Source organism: Balaenoptera acutorostrata, chromosome 2 (assembly GCF_949987535.1).
Source record: "Balaenoptera acutorostrata chromosome 2, mBalAcu1.1, whole genome shotgun sequence".
Classification (NCBI taxonomy): domain Eukaryota; kingdom Metazoa; phylum Chordata; class Mammalia; order Artiodactyla; family Balaenopteridae; genus Balaenoptera; species Balaenoptera acutorostrata.
In genome coordinates this window covers 138,744,046-138,766,709 of record NC_080065.1, presented here as the reverse complement: position 1 = coordinate 138,766,709, position 22,664 = coordinate 138,744,046, and the positions used below count along the sequence as shown (strand labels likewise).

The following is a 22,664-nucleotide window of genomic DNA, read 5'->3' as shown; positions in this document are numbered from 1 at the left end:
GTGTATATTTGAATGTGTATAAATTATACACATATACTACCATAGTAATATATTATTTACATTCTAAAGTACATCCTAAAAAAGTACTTCTTGAAGAATGAGATAAATGACTATAAGTAAAAGTTGCATTTTTTTCCTCCTGCACTCTATTTTTTGTGAACCCTTTGAGGTGCTTGCATCCCACTTGGATTCAGATCCATCCCTTGTCTCAAATAATTTAGAGCTTAGCTGGGAAAGCAAAATGCCTTCCTGAGAGTCAGGTTTTTAGTAAAATATGATTTAGGAGTTGTTTACATGAGTTATATAGGTCACAGTTGTATCATTTAGTGAGATCAGCTTTTCCCAAACTATGTTATACCTGGGATCACTAAACCCTTTGAATTCTCTGCCTTGAATGCCAAGAGAGGACAAAAGAGCAGATGGAGAGAGAAGAACCAAGACAGATTTTTTTCCTAAGGATTCTGGGGAGAAAACATGTATGAAGCAGTACTAATTTGCCCTGGTAACCATGAACTGGTGACTAAGAAATACTCATATAGATTGTAAGTGCTAAGAGATTTCTGTGTACAGGATTTCTCTCTGTAGTCTTTGGTGGAGAGAAAACTTGGGCTGGGCTTCAAAAAGGAGATTGGATAGGATTTAGATGAATAGAGAGGAAAAGAGCCATTTCCTGTCGTTTGTTTGGATGTGTTGATTGTTTTTGATCTTGACTCACCTGTTTGTTTGCATGTTTCTCAGGTATTAAGTATTCCATGTTCCACATCATCGCTCATCAAGCTCATTCCAACAGCTTCCTTACTATCCTTCCAACATTCTGGAATCCTCTTCCTTTCTTATTATCTACCCTTATTCTTATCTGGATCCTGGAATATTGCCTCAGGCTTCCTGCCTCCCTTCATGTTTCTCTTTTTATTTCATTCCCACCCAGGAGCTAAAGTGATCTTTCTAAAATTGTAATTGGACTTACCTGTCTCTGTATAAAACCATTCAGCAGCTCCTCATTCTCTTAATAAAAGTTTGAATTCTTCACCATGGTTTATGATGCCCTTTATTACCTGGATCCTGCTTACTTTCCTAGCTTCATTCTACCCCTCTTCTCTTTCTTCCATTAGGACACTCCCAACCATGTTAAACTTCTTGCCACGCTTTCTTTCACCTCTGGATCTTTGTACTTGTTTTCTCTGCCTGAAACTCTTCCATTCTCCTGGCTAACTTGTACTTGTTTTTTATGTCCTAGCTTAAATTTCCATTTCTTTGGAAGCACATGCCTAGTACCCGCTTAGTAGTCTGCTTTCATCACTTTTCTATTCATACTTCTAGGATGTAATACAAAGAGCATAGGCTGTGGACTGGGGGTGGGAAGCCCAAGGTTTGACTCCTAATTTGTTATGAGATTTGGGGATATAAATTAACCTCTTCAAGCCCTAGTTTCTTCATCTCTAAAATGGGATAATGACACATTTTTTTTAGAAGCCTGTTGGAAGAATTCATCAGTAAAATATACATAAAAGGATTCTGTAAGCACTAAAGCACCTTGCTCATATAATTTGCTTCTGCTGTTGTTACTGTCACAGCTGCTACTATCATTCCTCTTCAGTCCCCCTGCAATGATCCTCACCAGTCTTTCTGCAGTGTTTTATGTGGGACTTGTTTTTCTAGGGGATGAAGACTTTACCAGAGAGATAACAGAGCTATTTTCCCAGCTGCATGTCTCCTCCAAACCGGAGAAACTTACTAGGGTAAGTTTTCCTTCTTGCTGATTTTCAATTTTTTACATATATATATTTAGTGGATAAAGAATGTAAGGTTGTAAATTCCTGGCAAGGATGTCACCAAAACCGAGGGTATATTCTGAGTTCCATACCTCCTGTCTCCCTCTTGGTCTCGCAGGTTAGTGTGCTAAACTCACACTGCACCCCCTTACCCCCAGTCCCCCAACACATCTGCCGTCCTCACCTGTTTCCATTTGGAATGCTTTGCTTGTCTGAAAGCTTAAATTAGGCCATAGCATTGGTCAGTTAAAGTTGGCAGCACTCACCAGCCATCCTGATACCAATGGGCTAGTTCTCTATTGAGGGCTCACTGTTCTCAGGGCTCTGAGTGATTCCGAGATGATGGGACGTGGCCCCTGCCTTTAGGTAGCTGGAGTTTGCCATTTCCCAGAGCCCAGTAACTCAGATAATGACCACTTAGCTTGTGGAAATGAGAGAGTCCATGGCCTGAGCCTTGGTGTTTGGTAGTGATGCCTGAGCTGTCTTCACCCATCTGGAGCATGGAGGGACTTCAGTCAAAGCTCAGAGTGGGTCGGGAGATACTGTTTCCAGGGTAGTACCCGCCTAGCATATACGCCAGTGCCAGTTCTTGGGACAGTATTTTCTGGGTCTTGGGCTGCTTGCTGCCTCTTCACCCTCTTCCCGAGAAATATCTTAGGATCGGTTTGCCACAGCACACATTGCTTCCTGGCCAGGGAGAGGTGATAGCCATTGTTTAGTCATCAGAGTCACCTCTTGCGTACCCCACGGTAAGGAATAGGATGCTTAAGGAAAGTTACCCTCCTCCCCATGCCCACTAAAAACACTGCATTCTCCAAGAAAGCTTTTCAGAACCTTGCTTCAGCAGCTCCTCTCCCTCGTCTTGTCTGTAGCACTTTACGGCACTTTCTAGCTTGTATCATAGTGTTTTTTGTTTTGGAAGTAATAGCAAACTTGAAAAAGTTGCAAGAAAAGTACAAACAACATTCATATAGCTTTTATGTAGATACACCTATTAACATTTCATTGCATTTGCTTCATCATTTGTGCTTACAAATGTGTTCTCTCTTTCCCTCTTCCTACCCCTTCCTCTCCACCTCCCCACAGACACACACACACAAGTTATTACTATTATTGGGACTTGTTTTTTTTTTTTTTTGGCCATACCGCACGGCATGCGGGATCTTTAGTTCCGCAACCAGGGATAGAACCCATGTCCCCCTGCACTGGAAGTGTGGTGTCTTAACCACTGGACCACCAGGGAAGTCCCTGGGACTATTTTTTGAGAGTAAAATGTAAGCATTATAGCCCTGTACTCTTAAATATTTCAATATGTATCTCTTAAGAATATGGATATTCCCTTCTATAACCACACTAATTATCAACTGCAATAAATTTAACATTGATACCATACTTTATTTAATCTGTTGCCCACATTCCAGTTTTGTCAATTGACCTGATAATGTCCTTCATATCCAATTTTTTCCTCTAATGTTGGAGCCAGTACATGATTGCGAATTGTATCTAGTTGTCACGTACTTTGTCTCTTTTAATCTGTATTTGCTTTGTTTTGTTTTTTTGTTTTAGTCTCTTTTAATCTGGAATAGTTCCTTAGCTTTTCTTTGTCTTTTATGATTTCGACATTTTTGAGAAATACAAGTCCCTTCCCCCTTTATAAAGGTAGAGTATTCCTCATTTGAGTGTTGTCTGATGTTTTCTCATGATTAAAATCAGGTTATGCATTCTTGTAAGTGATGTTGTATCCTGCACAGGATATCATATCTAGAGGCACACGATGTCCATTTGTCCCTTATTGGTGATGTGTTGTCTGATTTTTCACTGTATAGTTATGATTTTGTTCCTGTGCTACTAATGAGCTTTCTGTGGGGAGACATTTTAAGACCATACAAATATCCTGCTCCTCATAATTTAGCGTCCTAGATTTAGCAACTATTCATGATTCTTGCTGCACCATTCTTTACTGTGATGGTTGCTGAATGATGATTTGTTTCAATCCCAGTACATGCTCCACATTTACCAGTGAGCTCTCGGCATTCTACTTAGAATTAAGAGCTCTCCCTTCTCCCCTTATCTCTTTATTATCTGTTTGTTATTGATATGGTCTCATGGGTTTCTATTTTTTTCCCCATTGGTTTGTAATTCATTACTGTCCTTAATTATTTTGCTGTTCAAATTGTCCTTCAAGCTGACTCCTGTGTGACATACCCCCATTATTGTTTGAGTATTTCCTTATTTTCTGGCATAACGAGATCTTGTACCTTCCATATTTCTCTCCAGAATGAACCTTTTCTTCAAGGAACCATGGTTCCTTTTTGATATTACAGGCCAAAACCTGGATGCTAGGTGTGCTCTTTGCTTGGGGTATCTTTGCTTCTAGGCCCTGTTGGCCTAGGAAATGTATTCAAGTACACATACGTGCACCTGTGTGTGTGTGTGTGTGTGTGTGTGTGTGTCCATGTGTATGCTCACATACATATTTTAGAGATCATGAGTTCACACTGATAACTCCAGTTTCAGTCCATTCTTACAGGTTCTTCCTTGCCTCTCCCCATTATACATTTGTATCTCTCTTTCATAGTAAGAACTCTGTCTCCCAACAACATTACTGCATTTCCTAATTTTCTCAGTCCTGTAATGCATCTGAAATGTTTTCCTTGCTTTGCCCATACTACTATAAAACCAAACTATAAAAAATTTATGATTTATTTATTGTCTCCCCATGTTAATTTAATTTCATCTTTGAATATATAGAGTATTAATATGTTTTCAAAAGTCAAAACTGTACAAAAAATATATTCAGAAGTGTCACTCCCTCTCAATTCCCACCCACTTCACTCTCCCCTCTCCTTTTAGATATTAAACTTTCTTGTTTTCCAGCATATCCTTCCTGTGTTTCTTTTTTAGATAAGCAGATATATTTTCTTATCTCCTTCTTATGTAAAAGTTAACATACTATTGATATATGTATTCTTTAGCACTTTATTCACTTAACTGTGTGCAAATGTATTTTCATAAAATTATCATTGGTTTTTGTTTGTTTGTTTGTTTTTAAATGTGTGTATCTTACCTCCCATTCTAAAACTTAAATTTCTTCAAGGCTGGATCTGTGCTTTATCAGTTCTTAAAATCCCAGCTTTGCCATCTTTTACTTTCTGTGTGGTCTTAAGCAAGTTGCTTAACCTCTCTGTGCCTCAGCTTCTCTATCTGTGAGGTAGGGATAATGTAGGGTTCCTGTGAGGACTTAATGTGTTAATATACACAGAGCTCTTAAAAGTGCCTGGCCCATAGTAAATACTCACTGTTTATGGTCCTAAAGAAGCTAGCTCAGTATGTTATACATTTAGATGTTCGATAAACATATATACAATAAACCTTTATTTTGCTAGGTGCTAGGGCAACAGTAATGAAGGAGACATAGTTTCTCTGCTCAAATAGATCATCATAATAAATAAATTGTTTTTAAAAAGTAACCCCTTACCTATCTGGTAGTCCTAGTCATTCTCTAAAAGCAATCTTTGTATTGTTTGTATTTTGGGTGTTGAGACTTAATGTGGAATGATTAAGGATCAGGGCCTGATTATTTCCAGGAATTTATATCAGAGTCTGTATGATGCAGCGGAAAAGCAATGAAGCAAAAGTCTGAGAACACAGTTCTGATTCTTATTCTGACTCTCACATGTGATGTAGGCAAATCCCATTCGTTCTCCAGGCCTCATTTTTTTCAGCTGGAAAAAAAAAATAAGTTGTTGGCGAAGCTAAGCTCAAAGGTGCCTTTTAATTCCTAAGTCTCTAGATCTCATCAGTGGGACGTTCCAGACTGAATTCTGGGTGTGGAGGGTGGCTAGCATTGGTTTGGGTTTTTAAAAAAATTATTTTATTTATTTATTTTTGGCTGCGTTGGGTCTTTGTCGCTATGTGCAGGCTTTCTCTAGTTGCGGCGAGTGGGGGCTCCTCTTCATTGCGGTGTGTGGGCTTCTCATTGCAGTGGCTTCTCTTGTTATGGAACACAGGCTCTAGGTGCCTGGGCTTCAGTAGTTGTGGCACGCGGGCTCAGTAGTTGTGGCTCGTGGGCTGTAGAGCGCAGGCTCAGTAGTTGTGCATGGGCTTAGTTGCTCCGCGTCATGTGTGATCTTCGCAGACCAGGGATCGAACCTGTGTCCCCTGCATTGGCAGGCAAATCTTAACCATTGCGCCACCAGGGAAGTCCCAAGCATTGGTATTTTTTGAAAGGGATGATAAATTACATTGAGTTGGCACAATAGATCATAATAACTTAATGTATTTATTAGGTTATTTTGAGTATGTATTATGCCTACTAAAATATCTCCAAGTAAGTTAAATTTATAGGATCAGATTTCTTTTTGTTTTATGTGGCCTTATATCTCTCTATTTTTCTTCTTTTTTCCATCTCACATAAGTCAATGTCTGTTTTTTGTCTGGGTTCACAGGTTCTGCTCTAGCTCATTCATGTTGTACCCTTGGGTGTAGCCCCACTTATTGATCCTTAAAGGCTCAACCCCAATACTATGTCTGTAATAAAGCCTGTGATTCTCTCAGTTTTCAGTTGGAATGACTCTCAACGTCTTCTCTGGATTCCTATTACCTGGTTACAGCTCTGAACACATTCTGTGTATATAAAGTTACTCAAGTGGATGACTTAATTTAATGACAGTAAACATTTCATTAGAAACCAGGACTCTTCTCAGTTGCAAATGACAGAAACTCAAGTCAGACTGGCTTAAGAAAAAGGCACATTTATTAGCTCACGAAACTAGAAAACTAAGGGGCAACACTGGCTTCAGGCATGGCTCTCCACCCAGAAACTTGTCTTCTCTCCATCTCTTGACTCTGCTTTCTTCTGTTCATTCTTAGGGATGCTTTTCCACATGATGGTAAGATGATTACTGGCAGCTTCAGGAGACTTTTTCCAGTTGAGTAACTCCAACAGAAAGAGGACTTCCCTTTCCCAGTAATTTTATGAGATGTCCTGAGGCTGATGCCCATTGACCTAGCTTGGGTCACTTTTCCATCCATGAACTAATCTCTGTATAGACAGGGGGATTAATTTCTTGGTACCTAAACCTGAATCATTTGCCAACCCTTGCAGTCAGAGGATGAAAGTAACCCCATCCAAACCACATGAACTGAGAAAAATCTAGAACTTACTACCAAAAGAAAGGAGATATACATGCCAGCTAGGTAAAAACAGTAGCTATCTCTCAACACTATAGGGAACATCTGGGTGAACTAATCCAAATAAGATACTACCACTGTTCTGTAATAATGTAGTTTATTTAGGAGATAACACATAGTTAATTTCAGTGTATTTTGGTAAGTACTAAGTTGAAGGTGTACTTAGGGGACTGTGGACATACAGAAAAGGATTGTTGAGGTGCCCAATCTCCTGGGATGCCTTTGAAAGTTACTTGGAGCAGACAGTGTTTGGGTGGAGGATTGAAAGAAAATTGAGTTGCCTTGATCTAGGGGAAAAAAAAAAATGGAAATGACACTTTGGACTAAGGGAATACCATGAACAAAGAACAGGCATATTACAGGTCATTATTATCAGATCATAAAGTGGGAAGTGATAAGAGATGAAGCTAGAGAAGTAGGTAGAGTAGGTCATGGGCACTTTTTAGATCATGTCAAAGAGCATGATCTGGTGGATGGAGAGCCATTGAAGAAAAGCGGAGTGATCAGCTATGGGCTTAGATAGATCACTGGTACCATTATGGAAAATGGATTTAAGAGGAGCCATATCAGAAGCAGGGAGACCAATCAGAGTGCTCTTGCCATAGAGTGGATTTGAACTCAAGTGGTGGTAATAGAGAGGAAGAGCAAAGTGGAGAAATACGTACGGTAAAATCAGACTATCTTGGTGATTGGAAAGGAAGAATCCAGGATGGCTCATGTATTTTGGCTTGGATGACTGGTATATGTTGGTTCTTCTAAAGCTCAAGGGAATAAGAGAGGATGGAAAATTTAGGGATAGGGAGAGAAAGATGATGAATTTAAATTTTGCACATGTTATATGTGAGACAGATGCCTATAGGACATCCTGATGCGTATGTCCAGAAGGGAGTTGGAATATGTTGTTTTCAGAAGTTAATGCTGGAAATAAGGATTCAGGAGTCAGCAGCAGGTAGGGAATAGTTAAGATTACTGAAATAGGATCGATGGAGATGGGAGGGAGTTGGGTGAGATAAGTAGAGAGCCAAGGCTGCTATTCGGGACTAAAAAGGGGTATGGGGGACTTCCTAGAGTGATGGGAAAGTTCTGTATCCTGATCTGGGTCACAGTTACACAGGCATATACATATGTAACCTGTCATGCTCTGAAGATTTGTGCACTTTACTGTGTGTAAGGTACACCTCAGTTTAAAAAAAGCCAAAGGATTAGAGAGAATGTGTGGTCACAAATGTTAAGTGTTGTAAGGAGATCTAGTAAGTTAAGTACTGAAAAGCTAGATGGTATGTTTGTTTGGGTGAGAACAAGAACACTGACTTCCATGATGCTAAAATGTTCCTGGTGGGTGCACAGTAATCTTGGTGAGCTGAATCGAATTGCTGATGGACTGTACAGTCATCCCTTGATATCCTCAGAGGTATCCTGGTTCCAGGGCCCCCTGTTGATACCAAAATTGTGGGATGCTCAAGTCCCTGATATAAAATAGTGTGGTATTTGTTTATAACCTACATACATCCTCTGGTATATGTTAAATCATCTGTTGATTGCTTATAATACCTAGTACAGTGTAAATGCTGTGCAAATAGTTGTACATACAATGTAAATGCTATTTAAGTTGCCAGCACTTGGCAAATTCAGGTTTTGCTTTTTGGAACTTTCTGGATTTTTTTTTTTCCGAATATTTTCAGTCCGTGGTTGGTTGAATCCAAAGATGTGGAACCTGTGTAGATGGAGGGCCAACTATAATCTTTTTCTTATTTAGGCAAGAAATACAGCCTGTGAATGGATCAGGACATCTCTGGCCAAACCATTAGAAGAGAAGGAAGAAGGAAAAAAACAGTTGGAAGCAGAAAAAATTGAGCAAATCAATAACAATTCAATAGAGGTAATGAAAACAACTAAGGCTTTTTTTTTTTCAATGTGGTATCACAATTAGGGACCTAAGCACCTTCTATTTTGTTGTACTGCTATCCATAATTTCTACCTTGTGATCCAAGATCGCAACATCTTAGTTCTAGACTATAGGATGCAAGGAGTGAAGAAAAAGAGACAAAGGGTGCATGTATGTGGCATCATGAGAAGGTTCCCAGAAGCTGCACATGACACTTTTTATTCAAATCTTTTGGCTAAAACTTAGTCACATGGTCATACCTGACTTCAGGGGAGCCTCTGTTTTTATGGCTATGAGCCCAGTTATAAAATTATGTAACTACTATGGAAGAAGAGGAGGTTTATTGAAGGGCAACTGTTAGTCTCTGTTGCTTTCAAGATATTGTATACTTCAGTATGGGAGAAGCCGGGTGGTGTCATTTCCTCTTGTATAAGAAAAAACAATGCTCTGTTTTGTTATGCTTTGTTTTTTTTTCCGTCCAGGATATCCATGCATTTGCAATCCGGAGCCTAGCAGAATTGACTGCCTGCTCAATTGAACTGTTTCACAAAACAGCGGCTCTGGTTCTGCATGGCAGGAAGCAGGAAGTAACAGCCATAGAAAGGAGCAGAGCCCTTTCCCAGTAAGTGTAATGAGTATCCCTCTAAATGATACAGTTTGCTGAAAGAGTTTTCTCAGTTTTTTCCCAAAGTTTTAGAAACTTTCCTCACAGTAAGATGCTGTTCACATTGTACCATTCACATCTTAGAGGTTTGTTCATTTTGGGTTTTAGTTAATAAGTAGCCAAGGGTGTTGTTTATTTTCATTGAGCCATAAATCTATATTATAAATCTGCCCTTTTTTTATTAACCAACTCATACTCAGAAAACTAGTTTTTTTTTTTCAGATCACTGACCTTAATTGAAGTAGAGTTTTGCATAAGTGAAAACAGAAAATAGTTCTAATAACCTCAGTTCTTAATAACAGTTGTTGGTTATTGAGTGCTAATTATATGCCAGGTACCATGCTAAGGGATTTTTGTGTATCATTTCTAATCTTTAAAAACAACCCTCAAGATAAATGATCAGTCCAGCTTTAAAAATGAGGAAACACAAACATAAGAGAAGTTAAGTAAATTAGGCCCAGGTTGTGCAGACTGGTATTTAAACCCAGGTCTGTCTAAGTTTCAAACCCTTTTTTTTCCAGTATATTGCTGGTTTTGAACAAAAATTTGAAAAATGATAGAATGTAGGTAGTCACAGGAGGAAAAAAAACCCTACTGTTTTCTAAATAAATCTCCTAATTAAATAATGAGAATTTTCATTGGAGAAAAAAACATGAGTGAGAGTGTCTAGTGTGTTAGGTTTGGAAGGGACCCTTGATGTTCTCTGGGCCATTTCTTTGCCTACGGTTTCACTGCCCCTCTACAACATCCCATAAGAAGGGGCCTAGTTTTGTCTTAAACATCCTTAGGATGAGGGATTCACAATCCCAAAGCAGCCTATTCTTTGGAAAACTACCTATTTCCACTGCTTGGAATGCTCTTCCAGTCATGGCTCTTTCCTTCACTGAATTTCCTTTACTTCTTAGAGGGTCCTTTTTTCACCACCCTATCTAATACTATCTTCTACCATTTTCTCAGTCTTTTTTTTTTTTTCTCTAACTGTAATTCACTGTTACATTGATCAGTTTAACCTCCTCAAGGGTAGGATTTTTATTTTGTTTTATTTTTTAATTTATTTTTTAATAAAAAAAAGTCTTATAAAATTTTTGAAGGTTACCTTCCATTCACAGTTATTACAAAATATTGGTTATATTCCCTATGTTGTTATTACAAAATATTGGCTATATTCCCCATCCTTGAGCTTGTCTTACACCCAGTAGTTTGTACCTCCCACTTCCCCACCCCTATATTGCCCCTCCCTCCCTCTCCCCACTGGTAACCACTAGTTTGTTCTCCATATCTGTGAGTCTGCTTCTTTTTTGGTATACTCACTGGTTTGTTGTATTTTTTACATTCCTCATATAAGTGATTTCATACACTATTTGTCTTTCTCTGTCTGACTTATTTCACTTAGCATAAATGCCCTCCAAGTCCATCCATGTTGCTGCAGATGGCAAAATTTCGTTCACTTTTATGGCTGAGTAGTATTCCATTGTGTATATATACCACATCTTCTTTATCCATTCATCTGTTGATGGACACTTAGGTTACTTCCATATCTTGGCGATTGTGAATAATACTGCTATGAACATTGGAGTGCATGTATCTTTTCGAATTAGTGTTTTTGTTTTTTTGATATATACCCAGGAGTGGAATTCCTGGGTCATATGGTAGTTCTATTTTTAGTTTTTTGAGAAACCTCCATACTACTTTCCACAGTGGCTGCACCAATTTACATTCCCACCAACAGTGTACAAGGGTTCCCTTTTTTCCACATCCTCACCAAAATTTGTTATTTGTCTTCTTTTTGTTGATAGCCATTCTGACAGGTGTGAGATGATATCTCATTGTGTGTTTTTTTGTTTGTTTTTTAAATTTTTATTGGTGTATAGTTGATTTACAATGTTATGCTAGTTTCAGGTGTACAGCAAAGTAAATCAGTTATACATATATATACATCCACTCTTTTTTTTGGAGATTCTTTTCCCATGTAGGCTATCGCAGAGCATTGAGTAGAGTTCCCTGTGCTATAGAGCAGGTTATTATTAGTTATCTATTTTATATATAGTAGTGTGTATATGTCAGTCCCAACCTCCCAATTTATCCCTCACCGCCCCTCCCCACTGCCCCACATCCCCTGGTAACCATAAGTGTGTTTTCTACCTCCATGACTCTACTTCTGTTTTGTAAATAAGTTCATTTATACTCTTTTTTTTTTAAGATTCCACATATAAGCGATATTATATGATATTTGTCATTCTGTGTCTGACTTACTTCACTCAGTGTGACGATCTGTAGGTCCATCCATGTTGCTGCCTCATGTGGCTTTGATTTGCATTTCCCTGTTACATTTTCGAATTCTTTACTTGCTTTCATATCACCATCTAGTACATATTATATATATAAATATGTGTATACTTTTGTGTGTGTATAAATGTATACATATATAACTATAAACATATACAAACATCCATCTCTTTCTATATTTATAGTATCCCTGTTAATCAGCAAGTAAGTTAGTATTCATGAAAACTGGTGCTTTGCTTGTTTACTAATATATCCCCAGTGCTCAGAAATACCTGGTACATAGAAGCCTTTCATTAAGTATTTGTCAAATGAATGAATGAATAAATATTTAATTTAACTATATTTCTAAATGGAATGTAGGATCTTTTAAATACTACCTTGTCTCCTTAAAATGTATCTTAGTTATTTCCTTTGATTTAATTTGAAAGCATAGTATTTTCTAGAGAATTTTGTAGAAAAGTATTTCTCTAAGGACTGAACCTTCTCTTCCTATAGCATGGGTCCCCAAATATGTAGTTGATTTAGGCGTGTTTAGTGGCTTTAAAAGCTGCCTTCTTTTACATTTAGTACCAGGAGTGATTTGTTTTCTTCTGATAGTAGCTTTATGAAAAAAAAAAGAGAGGAAAAAAATAAAAGAAAGAAAAAGAGAAAAGAAAAAGAACTCTCCTTTTTTCCCTTCTTTCCTAGGATGACAGTTGTGTTGTGTAAAGAGTTGTCCTCTCTGTCTAAAGAGTTCACCACCTGCCTAACAACTGCTGGGGTAAGAATTCATGATTTTTATTGGGCTAATGTCTGTTTTGTTTTGTTTTTAGAATAGCTTTATTAAGATATAGTTTACATATCATGAAATTTGCCCATTTAAGTGTACGTTTCAATGGTTTTTAATATATTTACAGAGCCATGCAGCAGTCACCAAAATCTAATTTTAGATCGTTTTCATCATCTCCCAGAAAACTTCATACCACTGGCAGTCACTTACCATTCTCTTCCCCTCCACATTCTTCTAGCCTTAAGCAACACTAATCTACTTTCTGTCTATAGATTTGCCTATTCTGGACATCTAATATAAATGGGATCATACAATATTAGTATGGTATTTTGTGTCTGGTTCCTTTCACTTAGCATAATGTTTTTGACGTTCATCCACATTGTATCAGTATTTCCTTTTATTACCTAATAACATTCTATCATATGGATATATACGACATTTATCTATTCATCAGTTGATAGACATTTGGATTGTTTACTCTTTTTGGTTGTAATGAATAATGTTACTATGAGCATGCATGTATGTTTTTATTTCTCTTGGGTGGATAGCTAGGAGTGGAATTTCTGGGTCATATGGGTAATATGGACCATTAAGGAACTGTCAGACTGTTTTCCAAAGTAGTTGCACCATTTTACATCCCTGCCAGCAATGTATGAGGGTTCCAGTTTCTCCACATCCTTGTTGACACTTGCTATTGTCTGTTTTTGTGTTTTTGTTTTTGTTTTTAAAAATTTTACCAGACCTAGTAGGTATGAAGTGTTATCTCATTATGGGTTTTATTTGCATTTCCCTGATGGCTAATGATGTTGAGCATCTTTTCATGTGCTTGTTAGCCATTTGTATGTCTTCTTTAGAGAAATGTCTTTTCCAGTCCTTTGCCTATTTTTAAATTGGGTTGTCTTTTTTTTATTATTTTATAAATTGGGTTGTTTATTTTATTATTTATTCTGATTTTAATTATTTGTCTTTTTATTTTTTACTATTTATTATTGAGTTATAGAAGTTATTTATTTTCTCTGGATACAAGTTCCTTACCAGATATATGATACGCACATATTTTCTCCCAGTCCATGGGTGGTCCTTTCACTTCCTTGATAGTGAATAGTGATAGAGTCCAACTTGTCAATATTCTCTTTTATCACTTGTTCTTTTGGTATTGTATCTAAAGAATCATTGCCTCACCCAAGATCATGAGGATTTACTCATGTTTTTTTCTAAGAGTTTTATCTTGCAGCTCTTTATGTCTATTATATATTTTGAGTTAATTTTTGTGTATGGTGTGAGGTAGGGGCCCAACATTTTTTTTTGCATGTGGATATCCAGTTGTCCCAGCACCATTTGTTGAAAAGTTTCCCCTTGTTGAATTGTCTTGGCCCTTTTTGTCTAAAATCAATTGACCATAGTCATAGGGATTTGTTTCTGGGCTCTTATTTCAGTTCCATTGACCTGTGTGTATCCTATGCCAGTGCCATACTGTCTTGATTTCTGTAGCTTTGTAGTAAGTTTTGAAATCAAGAAGTGTAAGTCTTCCAACTTTGTTCTTCTTTTTCAAGATTTTTTTGTCTATTTGGGGCCCTATGCATTTCCATATGAATTTTAGGATCAGTTTGTCTATGTCTAACTGAATTTTGCAACTCATTGTTGTTCTTTTTTATACAGTCTTCAGTATATTTTGTGTTGCTCTCTCTTGAGACCTGTACTGAGAATGTAGACCTTGATAAGATAAAAATCCCAAAGTTGGATTCTAGTTTTAAGGGGCAGCGCCTTACTTAGACTATGGCAACTCTCATATTTTGCAGTTGCCAGCCAGTAGGAGAGTTGTGATTAAAGCTAAAGTTTTTTTGTTTTGTTTTAAGGAATTGTAAAAATTTACTGAAGGTGTGTGAACTATGGAAGACGATTCAGACATCAGTAATCATGAATTGGCATAAAATCAAGGGTATTTTAAATGGACAAATAAAAATCACTTTGTAGTACACAAAACTCATACATACAGAGAACAGATAGGTGGTTGCCAGAGGCAAAGGGTGGGGGCTGGGTGAAATGGGTGAAGGGGATCAAAAGGTACAAACTTCCAGTTATAAAATAAATAATGTACAGCATGTACAGCATTGGGGATGTCATGTACAGCATGATGCCTATAGTTAATAATACTGTATTGCATATTTGAAAGTTGCTAAGAGAGTAGGTCTTAAAAGTTGTCATCATGAGAAAAAAAATTGTTTCACTCTGTATAGTGATGGATGTTGACTAGTCTTATTATCATCATTTTGCCATGTATGCAGATAGCGATCATAAGGTTGTACATATGCAATTACTATAGTGTTGTATGTCAATTATACCTCAATTAAAAAAGAATCAGCTCATAGTTAAGTGTGTAAGGGTCAGTGTGGCAGCAAAATTATTCTGGGCCCTTAAATTTATTTTAGTTAAGAGCATGGCCCAAATTAACTCTTCTCACTTTGAGTTTAGATTATTCCTATAAGGGATAATTCTATGATATAGCTTCTCTTTTCCTCTTAGTATTTTCTTTAAAAGAGCTTCTGGGTTTCCTGACGTTAGTCTTCGGAGGCTAAAGTTTTCCATGTGTTTCATAAAGATACTTTAACCCAGCAAGTCAACTCTAAGGTGCTAACACATGCGAGTATTAAATTTGCATTATTTGTTTCCACATTTTCCAAACAGCCCATCTTAAAAACCAGTTGAGTATTTTCAGCGCATGTTTCATACCTGTATATTTTGTTTTAAAATTTTTCTAAAGTTTTTGTGGTCAAATATACCATTTCTATCTCCCTTCCAAAATAAACATACTTTTTAAAGTCAGTAAAAACTACAAAGGCATAAACTCTCAATTTGGATAGAAGGAAATAAAGAAAGAAATTTAAAGCCCTTCCTCAGTCTGATCCAGACTTTGTCTATGCTTATATTTATATTTGGGTGTGTGTGGGTGTGTTTCAAAGTGGGATCATACTTTTTTTTTTTCAATTTTTGGATTCTGTTTAACTTATTTTTTTATACAGCAGGTTCTTATTAGTTATCCATTTTATACATATTAGTGTATATATGTCAATCCCAATCTCCCAGTTCATCACACCACCCCCCCCCCACTGCCACTTTCCCCCCTTGGTGTCCATACATTTGTTCTCTACATCTGTGTCTCAATTTCTGCCCTACAAACCGGTTCATCTGTACCATTTTTCTAGGTTCCACATATATGCGTTAATATACGATATTTGTTTTTCTCTTTCTGACTTACTTCACTCTGTATGACAGTCTCTAGATTCATCCACGTCTCTACAAATGACCCAATTTCATTCCTTTTAATGGCTAATATTCCATTGTATATATATATACCACATCTTCTTTATCCATTCGTCTGTCGATGGGCATTTAGGTTGCTTCCATGACCTGGCTATTGTAAATAGTGCTGCAATGAACATTGGGGTGCATGTGTCTTTTTGAATTATGGTTTTCTCTGGGTATATGCCCAGTAGTGGGATTGCTGGATCATATGGTAATTCTATTTTTAGTTTTTTAAGGAACCTCCATACTGTTCTCCATAGTGGCTGTATCAATTTACATTCCCACCAACAGTGCAATAGGGTTCCCTTTTCTCCACACCCTCTCCAGCATTTGTTGTTTGTAGATTTTCTGATGATGCCCATTCTAACTGGTGTGAGGTGATACGTCATTGTAGTTTTGATTTGCATTTCTCTAATAATAAGTGATATTGAGCAGCTTTTCATGTGCTTCTTGACCATCTGTATGTCTTCTTTGGAGAAATGTCTATTTAGGTCTTCTGCCCATTTTTGGATTGGGTTGTTTTTTTTTTAATATTGACCTACATGAGCTGTTTATATATTTTGGAGATTAATCCTTTGTCCATTGATGCATTTGCAAATATTTTCTCCCATTCTGAGGTTTGTCTTTTCGTCTTGTTTGTAGTTTTCTTTGCAAAAGCTTTTAAGTTTCTTTAGGTCCCATTTGTTTATTTTTGTTTTCATTTCCATTACTCTAGGAGGTGGATCAAAAAGGATCTTGCTGTGATTTATGTCAAAGAGTGTTCTTCCTATGTTTTCCTTTAAGAGTTTTATAGTGTCCGGTCTTACATTTAGGTCTCTAATCCATTTTGAGTTTATTTTTGTTTATGGTGTTAAGGAGTGTTCTAATTTCATTCTTTTACATGTAGCTGTTCAGTTTTCCCAGCACCACTTATTGAAGAGACTCTTTTCTCCATTGTATATCCTTGCCTCCTTTGTCATAGATTAGTTGACCATAGGTGCGTGGGTTTATCTCTGGGCTTTCTATCCTGTTCCATTGATCTATATTTCTGTTTCTGTGCCAGTACCATATTGTCTTGATTACTGTAGCTTTGTAGTAGAGTCTGAGGTCAGGGAGCCTGATTCCCCCAGCTCCGATTTTTTTCCCTCAAGACTGCTTTGGCTCTTCGGGGTCTTTTGTGCCTCCATACAAATTTTAAGATTTTTTGTTCTAGTTCTGTAAAACATGCCATTGGTAATTTGATAGGGATTAATTGAATCTGAAGATTGCTTTGGGTAGTATAGTCATTTTCACAATATTGATTCTTCCAGTCCAAGAACATGGTATACCTCTCCATCTGTTTGTATCATCTTTAATTTCTTTCATCAGTGTCTTATAGTTTTCTGCAAACAGGTCTTTTGTCTCCCTAGGTAGGTTTATTCCTAGGTATTTTATTCTTTTTGTTGCAGTGGTAAATGGGAGTGTTTCCTTAATTTTCTTTCAGATTTTTCATAATTAGTGTATAGAAATGCAAGAGATTTCTGTGCATTAATTTTGTATCCTGCAACTTTATCAAAATGATTGATTAGCTCTAGTAGTTTTCTGGTGGCATCTTTAGGATTCTCTATGTATAGTATCACATCATCTGCAAACAGTGACAATTTTACTTCTTCTTTTCCAATTTGTATTCCTTTTATTTCTTTTTCTTCTCTGCCATGGCTAGGACTTCCAAAACTATGTTGAATAATAGTGGTGAGAGTGGACATCCTTGTCTCGTTCCTGATCTTAGAGGAAATGCTTTCAGTTTTTCACTGTTGAGAATGATGTTTGCTGTGGGTTTGTCATATATGGCCTTTATTATGTTGAGGTAGTTTCCCTCTATGCCCACTTTCTGGAGAGTTTTTGTCATATATGGGTGTTGAATTTTGTGAAAAGCTTTTTCTGCATCTATTGAGATGATCATATGGTTTTTATTCTTCAGTTTGTTAATATAGTGTATTGCATTGATCGATTTGCATATATTGAAGAATCCTTGCATCCCTGGGATAAATCCCACTTGATCATGGTGTATGATCTTTTTAATGTGTTGTTGGATTCTGTTTGCTACTATTTTGTTGAGGATTTTTGCATCTATATTCATGAGTGATATTGGTCTATAATTTTCTTTTTTTGTAGTATTTTTGTCTGGTTTTGGTATCAGGGTGATGGTGGCCTCATAGAATGAATTTGGGAGTGTTCCTTCTTCTGCAATTTTTGGGAAGAGTTTGAGAAGGGTGGGTGTCAGCTCTTCTCTAAATGTTTGATAGAATTCAGCTGTGAAGCCATCTGGTCCTGGACTTTTGTTTGTTGGAAGAGTTTTAATCACAGTTTCAATTTCATTACTTGTGATTGGTCTGTTCATATTTTCTGTTTCCTCCTGGTTCAGTCTTGGAAGGTTATACCTTTCTAAGAACTTGTCCATTTCTTCCAGGTTGTCCATTTTATTGGCATAAAGTTGCTCATAGTAGTCTCTTAGGATGCTTTGTATTTGTGCGGCGTCTGTTGTAACTTCTCCTTTTTCATTTCTAAGTTTATTGATTTGAGTCCTCTCCCTCTTTTTCTTGATGAGTCTGGCTATTGTTTATCAATTTTGTTTATCTTCTCAAAGAACCAACTTTTAGTTTTATTGATCTTTGCTATTGTTTTCTTTGTTTCTATTTCATTTATTTCTGCTCTGATCTTTATGATTTCTTTCCTTCTGCTAACTTTGGGTTTTGTTTGTTCTTCTTTCTCTAGTTCCTTTAAGTGTAAGGTTAGATTATTTACTTGAGATGTTTCTTGTTTATTGAGGTAGGCTTGTATTGCTATAAACTTCCCTCTTAGAACTGCTTTTGCTGCATCCCATAGGTTTTGGATTGTCGTGTTTTCATTGTCATTTGTCTCTAGGTATTTTTTGATTTCCTCTTTGATTTCTTCAGTGATCTCTTGGTTATTTAGTAACGTATTGTTCAGCCTCCATGTGTTTGTGTTTTTTACGTTTTTTTTCCCCTGTAATTGATTTCTAATCTCATAACGTTGTGGTCAGAAAAGATGCTTGATATGATTTCAATTTTCTTAAATTTACTGAGTCTTGATTTGTGACCCAAGATGTGATCTATCCTGGAGAATGCTCCGTGTGCACTTGAGAAGAAAGTGTAATCTGTTTTAGGAATGAATGTCCTATAAATATCAATTAAATCTATTTGGTCTCTTGTATCATTTAAAGCTTGTGTTTCCTTATTAATTTTCTGTTTGGATGATCTGTCCATTGGTGTAAGTGAGGTGTTAAAGTCCCCCACTATTACTGTGTCACTGTCGATTTCCTCTTTTATAGCTGTTAGAAGTTGCCTTATGTATTGAGGTGCTCCTATGTTTGGTGCATATATATTTATAATTGTTATATCTTCTTCTTGGATTGATCCCTTGATCATTATGTAGTGTCCTTCCTTGTCTCTTGTAACATTCTTTATTTTAAAGTCTATTTTATCTGATATGAGTATCGCTACTCCAGCTTTCTTTTGATTTCCATTTGCATGGAATATCTTTTTCCATCCCCTCACTTTCAGTCTGTATGTGTCCCTAGGTCTCAAGTGGGTCTCTTGTAGACAGCATATATATGGATCTTGTTTTTGTATCCATTCAGCCAGCCCGTGTCTTTTGTTTGGAGCATTTAATCCATTCACACATTTAAGGTAATTATCGATATGTATGTTTCTATGACCATTTCTTAATTGTTTTGGGTTTGTTTTTGTAGGTCCTTTTCTTCTCTTGTGTTTCCCACTTAGAGAAGTTCCTTTAGCATTTGTTGTAGAGCTGGTTTGGTGGTGCTGAATTCACTTAGCTTTTGCTTGTCTGTAAAGCTTTTGATTTCTCCATCAAATCTGAATGAGATCCTTGCCGGGTAGAGTAATCTTGGTTGTAGCTTCTTCCCTTTCATCACTTTAAGTATATCATGCCACTCCCTTCTGGCTTGCAGAGTTTCTGCTGAGAAATCAGCTGTTAACCTTATGGGAGTTCCCTTGTATGTTATTTTTCATTTTTCCCTTGCCGCTTTCAATAATTTTTCTTTGTCTTTATTTTTTGCCACTTTGATTACTATGTGTCTCGGTGTGTTTCTCCTTGGGTTTATCCTGTATGGGACTCTCTGAGCTTCCTGGACTTGGGTGGCTATTTCCTTTCCCATGTTAGGGAAGTTTTCGACTATAATCTCTTAAAATATTTTCTGTGGTCCTTTCTCTGTCTCTTCTCCTTCTGGGACCCCTATAATGTGAGTGTTGTTGCTTTTAATGTTGTCCCAGAGGTCTCTTAGGCTGTCTTCATTTCTTTTCATTCTTTTTTCTTTATTCTGTTCTGCAGCAGTGAATTCCACCATTCTGTCTTCCAGGTCACTTATCCGTTCTTCTGCCTCAGTTATTCTGCTATTGATTCCTTCTAGTGTAGTTTTCATTTCAGTTATTATATTGTTCACCTCTGTTTGTTTGTTCTTTAATTCTTCTAGGTCTTTGTTAATCATTTCTTGCATCTTCTCAATCTTTGCCTCCATTCTTATTCCAAGGTCCTGGATCATCTTCACTATCATTATTCTGAATTCTTTTTCTGGAAGGGTGCCTATCTCCACTTCATTTAGTTGTTTTTCTGGGGTTTTATCTTGTTCCTTCATCTGGTACATAGCCCTCTGCCTTTTCATCTTGTCTATCTTTCTGTGAATGTGGTTTTTGTTCCACAGGCTGCAGGATGGTAGTTATTCTTGCTTCTGCTGTCTGCCCTCTGGTAGATGAGGCTATCTAAGAGGCTTGTGCAAGTTTCTTGATGGGAGGGACTGGTGGTGGGTAGAGCTGGCTGTTGCTCTGGTGGGCAGAGCTCAGTAAAACTTTAATATGCTTGTCTGCTGATGGGTGGGGCTGGGTTCCCTCCCTGTTGGTTGCTTGGCCTGAGGCGACCCAACCCTGGAGCCTACCCGGGCTCTTTGATGGGGCTAATGGCGGGCTCTGGGAGGGCTCACGCCAAGGAGTACTTCCCAGAACTTCTGCTGCCAGTGTCTTTGTCCTCACGGTGAGACACAGCCACCCCCGTCTGTGCAGGAGACCCTCCAACACTAGCAGGTGGGTCTGGTTCAGTCTCCTATGGGGTCACTGCTCCTTCCCCTGGGTCCCGATGCGCGCACTACTTTGTGTCTGCCCTTTAAGAGTGGAGTCTCTGTTTCCCCCAGTCCTGTCGAAGTCCTGCAATCAATCCCGCTAGCCTTCAAAGTGTGATTCTCTAGGAATTCCTCTTCCCGTTGCTGGACTCCCAGGTTGGGAAGCCTGACATGGGGCTCAGAACCTTCACTCCAGTGGGTTGACTTCTGTGGTTACGTGTTCTCTGGTTTGTGAGTCAGCCACCCAGCAGTTATGGGATTTGATTTTATTGTGATTGTGCCCCCCCTACTCTCTCACTGTGGCTTCTCCTTTGTTTTTGGATGTGGGGTATCTATTTTGGTGAGTTCCAGTGTCTTCCTGTCGATGATTGTTCAGCAGTTAGTTGTGATTCCGGTGCTCTCGCAAGGGGGAGTGAGAGCATGTCCTTCTACTCCGCCATCTTGAACCCATCATCATACTTTACCTTTTGTTTTTTTAATGTGCTATGCTCGCTTAACACATTATCCTTTGTTCTAGGTCAAGGAAAAGGCAGATGTCCTTAATCCATTAATCACTGCAGTATTTCTAGAGGTTAGTAGTACTAATTGTTTTTTAAGTCTCTAACTTCTAGCTCATTATGTATTAATAACTCTTTAAGTTTTTATTTTTTGGTTTTTTCACTAGTTTAGCCGTGTTGATGCAGATATGACCAAAATGGTGTATATTTTATCATATTTCCTGTTCATTAATTACAAACCATAAAGATGAAGGTGCTAGGTAAAGTGCAGAGGAAGAAGCGGTAGGCTGTCATTACTTAGTACCACCCCTTTGTAATTAATGGACAATTCTCATTAATGAAACATCTTCTGGAGACTAGCTAGTAAACATGATGTGCTGAAAATTACAAATAGGCTAGCACTGCTCCTTAAAGGACTAAGGTTTATGCAGAGGAGATTAGTTACAAAACAAAACAAAAGAAAACAAAACATTTTGTCATTTCCTTGCCCAGAAATTTGCTTTATTATGTCAAAAAGCTACCTGTGTTTATGTAATCCGTGTCAGTTCATTAGATTTAAGAAAGTAGGTGGTTTAAGTCCATGGGTGGATTATATTGCTGCCATGTATGATGCTTTCTGGATTCCATGATTTAAGAACTCTGTCTTGGGACTTCCTTGGTGGCGCAGTGGTTACGAATCCACCTGCCAGTGCAGGGGACGCAGGTCTGAGCCCTGGTCCAATGCAGGGGACATGGGTTCGAGCCCTGGTCCGGGAAGCAGAGCAACTAAGCCCGTGCGCCACAACTACTGAGCCTGTGCTCTAGAGCCCGTGAGCCACAACTACTGAGCCTGTGTGCCACAACTACTGAAGCCTGGATGCCTAGAGCCCATGTTCCACAACAAGAAAAGCCACCACAATGAGAAGCCCGCATACCACAATGAAGAGTAGCCCCTGCTCGCCGCAACTAGAGAAAGCCCATGTACAGCAATGAAGACCCAAAGCAGCCAAAAATAAATAAATAAATAAATAAATAAATTTATATTTAAAAAAAAGAGAAAGGGCTTCCCTGGTGGCGCAGTGGTTGAGAATCTGCCTGCCAATGCAGGGGACACGGGTTCGAGCCCTGGTCTGGGAAGATCCCACATGCTGCGGAGCAACTGGGCCCGTGAGCCACAACTACTGAGCCTGCGCGTCTGGAGCC

The 22,664-nt window shown here is 38.0% G+C and overlaps 1 protein-coding gene across 5 annotated transcripts in view; it reads left to right on the top strand.

Annotated features, from left to right (window-relative positions):
• FAM114A2 (family with sequence similarity 114 member A2) overlaps positions 1–22,664 on the top strand; it is a 37,911-nt gene that overhangs the window by 12,443 nt on the left and 2,804 nt on the right. For all 5 annotated transcript variants that reach the window (XM_057540059.1, XM_057540062.1, XM_057540063.1 and 2 more), the window contains exons 9-13: positions 1,660–1,739; positions 8,722–8,844; positions 9,333–9,472; positions 12,488–12,560; positions 21,503–21,556. In XM_057540059.1, the coding sequence (XP_057396042.1) occupies positions 1,660–1,739; positions 8,722–8,844; positions 9,333–9,472; positions 12,488–12,560; positions 21,503–21,556 (470 nt within the window). The remainder of the gene's footprint in view (positions 1–1,659; positions 1,740–8,721; positions 8,845–9,332; positions 9,473–12,487; positions 12,561–21,502; positions 21,557–22,664) is intronic.